This window comes from Apodemus sylvaticus, chromosome 13, assembly GCF_947179515.1.
Source record: "Apodemus sylvaticus chromosome 13, mApoSyl1.1, whole genome shotgun sequence".
Classification (NCBI taxonomy): domain Eukaryota; kingdom Metazoa; phylum Chordata; class Mammalia; order Rodentia; family Muridae; genus Apodemus; species Apodemus sylvaticus.
The window spans coordinates 36,662,683-36,670,708 of NC_067484.1; the positions used below are offsets into that span (position 1 = coordinate 36,662,683).

The 8,026-nt window shown below is 53.2% G+C and overlaps 1 protein-coding gene across 1 annotated transcript; it reads right to left on the reverse strand.

The window, feature by feature from the left end:
- Window positions 1–729: 729 nt before the first annotated feature.
- Window positions 730–7,473, reverse strand: Arsi (arylsulfatase family member I). Its single transcript, XM_052155869.1, has 2 exons — window positions 6,892–7,473; window positions 730–2,930 (listed from the first exon to the last, which is right to left on the reverse strand). Exons 1-2 carry the CDS (start codon window positions 7,200–7,202, stop codon window positions 1,520–1,522), a joined length of 1,722 nt encoding a protein of 573 aa, XP_052011829.1. The 5' UTR covers window positions 7,203–7,473; the 3' UTR covers window positions 730–1,519.
- Between the last annotated feature and the right edge of the window lie 553 nt (window positions 7,474–8,026).

An 8,026-nucleotide genomic window follows, 5' to 3' on the forward strand; every position in this document is an offset into this window, starting at 1 on the left:
GTCTGTAACCCCAGCTCTAGGATCTGATGTCTGTAGCCTCTGTGGGCCCTTTACTCACGTGTGCATAACCACACACAAACGCACTCACATCTACACATCATTAAAAATAAATCTTAAGGGGAAAAAAATAAAGCCCAGAGCTAAGGGTCTAGGATGCAGTGGTCACCTCCTCCCTGCAGCCCAGGCCGGGGCCCTCATGTAGGACTCAGTCACTGCCTGGGTGATGCAGACCTGCAAGCTGCAGCAACCCCCCCGCGGCACCACCGCACCCACCCCACTCCACCCATCCCGCTCATCCACAAGCTGACGAGTCCTAACAGGCCTCCTTTGCCAGTGACAAAAATAACTATTTTCAAAATTCACAGCAGGGCCTTCGCCTACACACACTGCGCCGACTGGGACCTGAAGGGAGATATGCAGAACGCGGTGTGCGGAGGGAGTTGCGCTATGCAGCTAGCAGGCTTTACAACCAGCACCCCCTTCTCGACACTACTGAGCCTGTGTCTCCCCCCGCCCCAGATGGAAATGTGCACAGGGGTGCCCGGAACCACCAGAACTAAGGACTCCTGAATCATCCACTGTATGTAGAGAAACACTGAGGTCCAGAGATGGTCAGGAGTTTGTCTGCAGCTACATTGTGGCAACCTGTGGCAAGACCTTCCTTCCTGTCCCCTCTGCTAAAAACGAGCTCACACAGCTCACACAAGCACACACACACACAGATCAGCATCTCTTGTCTCTGGGTAATGGCACTTTAATCAAGTTCACAGGCTTCCCCCCACAACCATCAGCTCGGCCAGTTTTCCACAGCACCCTGAGGTAAGCCAGCCAGGGCTAATATTCCCCTACGCCTGTGCAAGTAGGGAAATCAAGGCCCTGTAGGGGAGAACTGTGTTCAAGGCCAAATCAAAGGCTCCTTTCACAGCCATTTTCCTCACCCTCTCTATGCAGTGGCTCAGGGCCCAGCCAGTTTCCCCTGGGTGCTGGGGACCAAAAGAGGAGAATTCCACTAGGCTCCCAAGTCTTGAGACTCTAGGAATGTCAAGATTCCCGGAGCCTACACTGTCCGTTCTCGTTGAGTTGTTCAACAGAGCAGCAGCCAGCTGGCCATACTCCAGCTGATATCCAAGAGCACCACAGAGACCTGGCAAAAAGGTCATGGACTCATGTCGTCTGGAAGGTGGCAAGGTCAGCAAGGAAGCCTGCCAATGGCCCCAGACACGGGTGTACACTGGAGTCCTAAAGTCACCAGAGCTCATCTTAGGGAGAGACTGAGGCAGAATGCTGCTATAGGCAACCTGAGGGCAAAGAACAAACATATCAGGAAAGAGGCGGAACCGTGACCCAGGCATCCCAGCCTGGTTGGCGCCCTCCCCCAAGACCCACCCTATTCAGCTGAGGGTTTCTGTACCCTCCCTCCACATGCCTGCAGATGAAGACATGACCTTGGCCTTCTCCCTGAGAACCAGCAAAGGGACAGTATCTGAGGGGAACTGAGATTTCCTGCCACCCCAAGCCATCAGATCCGGTGGGACATCAGCCTGGTGTTGAGTTTACGGAAGAAAGATCGAAGCTTGCAAATCTTGCATTTCTTCTTGCGGCGACCTCGGGAGAAACTTCTAGCCCTGCCTTCTTCCTCCTCTTCCTCCTCCTCTTCTTCCTCATCACTGGCCCAGGGCCCCCAAGCACCCCCATTAAAGTCAGGATGGGCCCGAGGATTCGCAGCCGGGTACCGCACAGGGATGGCAGTGCGGTTATAATCAGCCAGGCGAGCCAGCAGGGTGCGGACTACATCAGGTCGCTGGCCAGCTAGGTCCTCTCGTTCGTAAGGGTCAGCACTGATGTTAAAGAGCCACACCGCCTGGCGGATGCTGGCCATCCTCTCCAGGTTCCACCAGCTGCCAGGGAAAGAGGCCAGTGTCTGAGGAGGAATCCAGTCACCATAGCCTGGGTCTCCGGTGAGCAGCTTCCACTCCCCCACTCGGATAGCAGCCTGCACTGCTGTATTCCAGATGCCAAAGCCACCCTCCAAGGAGCCGTGCCGGGCATGGTTGTAGAGGGGGTCAATGTTGTGTAGGATCTCTGTGCGTGGTGAGGCCCCGCCCTCGCTAATGGCCGGCCACACATTATAGCCATCCAGCCTATCAGCCGCCGACGTAGTGCCGCCGGCCAGACCCACCAGTGTCGGGTACCAGTCTGTGATATGGACCAGGGCCCGACTGGTCCGTCTCTTTTTCTTGAGCAGTGGGCTATGGACAAAACCCAGACCCCTCACACCACCTTCCCAGTAAGTACCCTTGCGTCCTCGAAGGGGCCAGTTGCTACCCCCTGAGAAAGTCTGGCCGCCGTTGTCACTGGAGAAGATAATGACACTGTTGTTATAGAAACCATAGCGCTTGAGGGCCCAGGTGATGTTGCGCACAGCCTCGTCCATGCAGGTCACCATGGCTGCGTACTTGCGCCGCGCCACGTTGCTCATTGTGCGGTAGCGGTACAAGTACTCTCGAGGTGACTGCAGGGGCGTGTGGACTGCCTGGAAAGCCACATAGAGGAAGAGAGGGTTCTGGGGACTGTGGCTGGCCAGGATGTGGCTTGCACGCTGAGCATAGAGCATAGTAGAGTACTGGCCGCTGAGCCCCCAGGCCACGCTCTCCCCCTCGTGCAGGTCAAAACCACAGACCCCTGGGCCATCACAGTTGTCGTAGGTGTAGTAATCCACATTGCCTGTGAGGGAGCCCAGGAAGGTGTCGAAGCCCCTGCGGGTAGGCAAGCACTCCTTCCGGTAGAAGCCCAGATGCCACTTGCCCACCATGTGGGTGGAGTAGCCTGCTTCCTGTAGTTTCTGGGGCAACGTCACCTGGTCCAGGGGCAGACAGTTGGGCTGCCGTGGGCGGATGATAGAGTGCTGCAATCCTGTGTGGATCTGGTACCTGGGGGTGAGAGATAGATATATGGGAAACAAAGGTAAACTACGAACCACTGCTCTCAATAAGCAGCCCCTAGCTGTACCCTGAGATGGACCCTGATCCAATGCCAGCAGCTGGAACAGTAACAAAAGCAACAGATACTGCCAAAGGACTAAGCACCTACACTACTTTATTTCAAATCGTCCCATCAGTGAAGCAGGTGTGTATGACAATTTATTGATGAGATGGAATAACTCAGAATGACTAAGCTAAGCCACTGCCCAGGACCACGTAGCCAGGAAACGGGTGCATCAAGAGTTGAGGTGGGCTTGAGCGTGATAGCAATGAGAGCTAGCACCAAGCCCTGGCTGTGTGTGCAGCATCACGCTCCCTTTGAACCGGCTCACCAAATCCTCACCACAAACTAGGAAGTACATATTATTGTTATTCCTGCCTCCCAAATAAGGAACCGTAAAACTTGGTGACTCATGCGGTTAGCACGAAGAGCAGGCTCTGCATCCCAGAACAGGCTCCAGACCTGAGTGAGTCCCCTGAGCTCTCAGCTGCAGACTTAGCACAGAGCCTGGGTCCACCAAGTCCCGGTCTCCCAGGCAAACTCCCACTCCTTGGAAGCCCACCGCAGTATTACTCCTTCTGTACTCTCTCCCAACTCAGAGAGTGAGTTACATTGATTCTGGGTTTTCCTCCTTCCCTGCAGCAGGTACTTGGTGCACACCTTCATGGTCTACTTGGCCCTGGGATTACAACTGTCTGTTCTTGGGTCCAGAGATATAGGGTTATTTTTGTATTCCTTTTTTTTTTTTTTTTTTTGATTTGGTTTTGTCGAGACAGTTTCTCTGTATAGCCCTGGCTGTCCTAGAACTCACTCTGTAGACCAGGCTGGCCTCGAACTCAGAAATACGCCTGCCCCTGCCTCCCAGATGTTTTTGTATTCCTAATACCTCAGTGATACTTAAAGCTCACTCAGTCACTAACAGAATGAACAAACAACGGACAAATGAATAAATGAACGAATGAATGGATGCAGAGGGTTTGGAAGCCGGAAGTGAACTAAATCCTTTTGGGGGGGGTTCATCTACTTAAAAAACAAAACGAAAGGAAAGGAAAGGAAAGGAAAGGAAAGGAAAGGAAAGGAAAGGAAAGGAAAGGAAAGGACAAGCATCAACAAAGGTCAGAGGTTAGAAGGGGCTTTGCTCAAGGTCACTCAGCTGCAGAGGGCACTGCTGAGACTTGAACTTGAAACCAAACAGTTGGAGCCGCAGTGTTTTCAAAAGTAGCCGCCCACCTCCTTCCTGTGGGACCGGTTGATGTTTGCAGGTATGAGTGAGCCTAGAATGGAAAATCCTTGAGAGCTGTGCTGCTCCCAGGCTTTATGAGATCAGCACCCTCTCCACCCCTGTGCTCACCTGCTGGGAGCTCAAGTCCTCCCCCACCCCCCATCCCCAGGCCTAGGCAGCAGTCCATGCCTTGCTGGTTCCTGAGTTTCCTTTACACATTTGTACCACGGAATGAACAAACATTCTTCTGCTGCTGTGATCTGTTTGACCCACATGATCCGCTTGAGGTGTCTTTAAGAGTTGCAAGTAAAGCCACCAGGAATGTCACAGGGGAGTTAGAATTCCACTCCTTTCCTTACTCCTTGGATAGCTGAGTTAGGCTGGTATTTGACACCAGTCTGCTTCCTTATCTGAAGGCCATTCTTAAGCCTTTGTGCTTAAAGCATTATCTCATTCAATTCTCCCTGCACCCTGTGAGTGAGTGTGAGTGTGTGTGTGTGTGTGCGTGTGCGTGTGTGTGTGTGTGTGTGTGTGTGTGTGTGTGTCTGTGTGTTTGTATTGAACTTCCAGCCTCCAGCATGCTCTGGAAGCACTCTACCACTTCGTTATAGTATGTCTCCAGCTCTTTTTTTTTACTTTTTATCTTGACACAGAGCCTCACTTAGTTGACCAAGCTGATCTTGAACGAACTCAAACTAGCCCAAGCCAGCTACCTAAATAGTTTACAGGGATTACAGGCCTGCACTACCAGGCCTCTGTTTTTTGTGTTTTTTAATTATCTTTATTTATTAGTTATTATTAATTGTGTGTGTGTGCTTGAGTGTGCACGTGTTATGCATGCATGAATTTGGGCCTCCTCATGCCAAAGCAGGCACATTTTAAGTCAGAGGGCAGCTTTCTGGATTCAGCTATCTTTCCATAGTGGATTCCAGGAATTGAGCTCAGGTTCCCAGGCTTACACAGGAAGCACTTGGACCTGCTAAGACATTTCACCAACCTGAACCTCTCTTGTAAAAGTACGTTTGAAACATTACCATAATCTCCATTCTACAAATAGTGAAACTGAAGCCCCCAACGTGTAGCCTGTGACCCACAGCCAGACAGCTGGCAAACAGGAGAACTGGTTTAGACGCAGATCTTTACAGCTCATTCCCAGAATCTTTGCGTGATACAGCTTCTCTGGGCCTCGGGCAAGCTGGGAGGTGATTGGGATGGACAGGAGAAGCACCCTAGGGCCCAGAATCCCAGCTAAGTGTCTCCACACAAGGGCGGGGTGCCTGAAGCACTGATTTGTAATGTGGGTGGGCCCACTAAGCCTTGCCAAAGTCCATTCGTCAGTGAGTAACATAAGAAACTTTGGCTCTCTCCAGCTACACCAAACAGAACTGGCTGCATCAGCAAATGCCAAGCCATGGAGTGAGCATCCGTGAGACAGAGGTAGCTTCAGAGGGTGGAGGGCAGACGCCAGCTGGCTGTGCAATGCTTTGCAACTGGAGCACTGCGCTAACTGTCCATTCAGCAGTTTACCAATGTCACGTCAATCTGGGGAGAGAAACATCAACTGGAAAACTCAAAAATGCAGACTGTCCTGCCTCTTCGCTGTCCCATGCCAGAGTCTACCACCACCACTACCAAGCCACATCTGCAACACGAACCTCCCACCTGTCACCCTCCCCCTGCCCTTCTTCACAGTCCCTGGATATAAAGGCAGACAGAAGACAGTGGGAAGAAAAAAAGGCACCACCGTTTGATTTCCAGCTGCAAGGCGCCAGGCCAGGGTCTGACTTCGCAACCCTCTCTTTCACAAGACTCTGAAGTTGGGCAGAAGTATCAAGCTGGCCTTTCCCTGATTCTGTGCCTCATTGTCCCACTCAGGAAACAGAGAGAGATGGGCCATGGTCCTGAGATCTCGGTAGTGATCCCAAAGCAGGCGGTGGCCTCCTTCCAAAGAGGATTAGCTTCCGCCCAACCCTGGGATTTTCTCCTAAGTAAAGGGAATTAGCCTTCTACAACCCCCTTCTGTTTCCCAGCTCCTTCACCCTGGTAATCCCCAGCCCCGCCAGGGAGCAGCCCCCTACAGAGGACACGGCACTCCTTGGGTCTCTTCAGACAATTTGGGGAAATTCTTCAGATGAAAAAAGTGGAGACTTGGCGTAGGGAAGCGACCAGCCTCAGGCTACAGGTCTCTGCATCTTACCAGTTCCTTGGTCTTCTCCCAACTGCACGGGACCAAAATCTTCCCAGTAATACAGATGGAGGCTGTCATTTATTGAATGCCAAGCAAGTTACATATAATTCATTCACCTTTCATTATTCCTTCTCAGGTCCATTTTATGGACCAGGAAACTGAGAGTTGAGTGACTTTCAAACTGACTCCATGTCTGTCAATATGCACAGAATTCAAAACAGTGGGTCAAAGATTCCTCTGATTAAACAAAGGAACAAACTGTGAAACGCAGAGAAGGTCTCAAAGATGATCAGAAGCCTTGAAATATAAACTTGAGGAAACAGAGGCCCAAAGAAGGCAAGGGACTTACCGATGACCTAACAGATGTTGCAGGCAAAGCTAGCCCGTAACACGTGTTTCTCAGGTCCATGCACAGAGCTATTCTGCAGAGTTTGCAACCTACCAACTGGGTGTGCTGGGGGTCTAGACACACAGTTCCGCGGTTCTGGGCCATACCTACCTGCCAGTGAGGAGTTGGCTCCTCGAAGGTGTACATATGGGTTGGATGTAATAATTCTCCAATTTGACGCCCTCAGCTGCCAGCCGGTCCAGCGTTGGGGTCTCGATATCTGAGCCATGGTATCCCACGTCGTGGTACCCTTGGTCGTCGGTGAGGATGAAGATAATGTGTGGAGGCTGCGGTGGAGCCGCCGAAGGTTGATCGCCAGCCTCGGCAGGCCCATCAGCCACAAGGCCGGGCTTGGCCCAATCCCAGGACAGGTAGCCCAAGCTGAGTAGGCTGACCAGGGAGAATCCTGAGAGGGCGTGCATCGCGACGCCGGGCTGAGCGAGCGGGGTTCCCAGGACCTCAGAGTCTGCCGCGCTAGAGGCGCAACGCCTGCCCTCCCGCTCCCCAGGATGCAGCCCGAGCCCTCGGGGGTCTCGTCCAGGACCCGCGGCTGGGCAGCAGGGCGCTCCGGGAAGGTCAGGCTCGCGACGAGCCTCCTCCCGCAGCCCCCGCTCCCTTTCCCCCAGCTCTGACGGGCCAGCCCGAGTCGTGGAGTGAAGGCTTCCCAAAAGTGCTCTCCACCATCCCCGGACTCTCCGCTTCCCTTTTACCCCGATCCCTCCCGCCTCTTAATTTCTCTCGCTTCTGTTTTCCATTTCTCCTCCCTCCCCCGACCCCCAATTCCCCTAACTGAGCTTCTGACCCCGCCCGGCGTCGGTGTTCCCGCAAAGCAGTGCTCCAGGCTGAGAGGTGGGCAGGACCCTACAGGGGGAAGGGGAGGGAGACACGGGCTGGGCGGGTCTGGAAAGGGACACAGCCCAAGAACGGGCAAAAAAGTTGTAACATCTGCCGGGCTGAGCCCCAGGTGGAGGGGTGGGACACCGAAAAAGGCCCCGCCCCCGGGCAGGCAGCCCAGACCCGCTGTGGCCGCTAGTTCTAAGGCCTGCGCCTGGCCGGGACTCCAGAGAAGGGAGGGGGATTGCTTGGAATTCAGTGGAACAATTCCGGAATAGTCCGGCCAGACATTCCTTGATCATGGAGTCTTAAGCATATGAATGCCAGCCCTAGAAAAGTCCAGTTCTTTTTCCGAGCCAACTAGGTCATTGCTAGAGATGGAGAGACCAAGGTCCTGAGACGACAAGGAACT

Excerpts from the sequence above, each read along its gene's own strand:
- Arsi (XM_052155869.1), bottom strand. The coding sequence starts at position 7,202 with ATGCACGCCCTCTCAGGATTCTCCCTGGTCAGCCTACTCAGCTTGGGC. Across the intron at positions 2,931-6,891 it reads AGCCAACTCCTCACTGGCAG|GTACCAGATCCACACAGGAT; the intron begins GTAGGTATGGCC and ends TCTCACCCCCAG.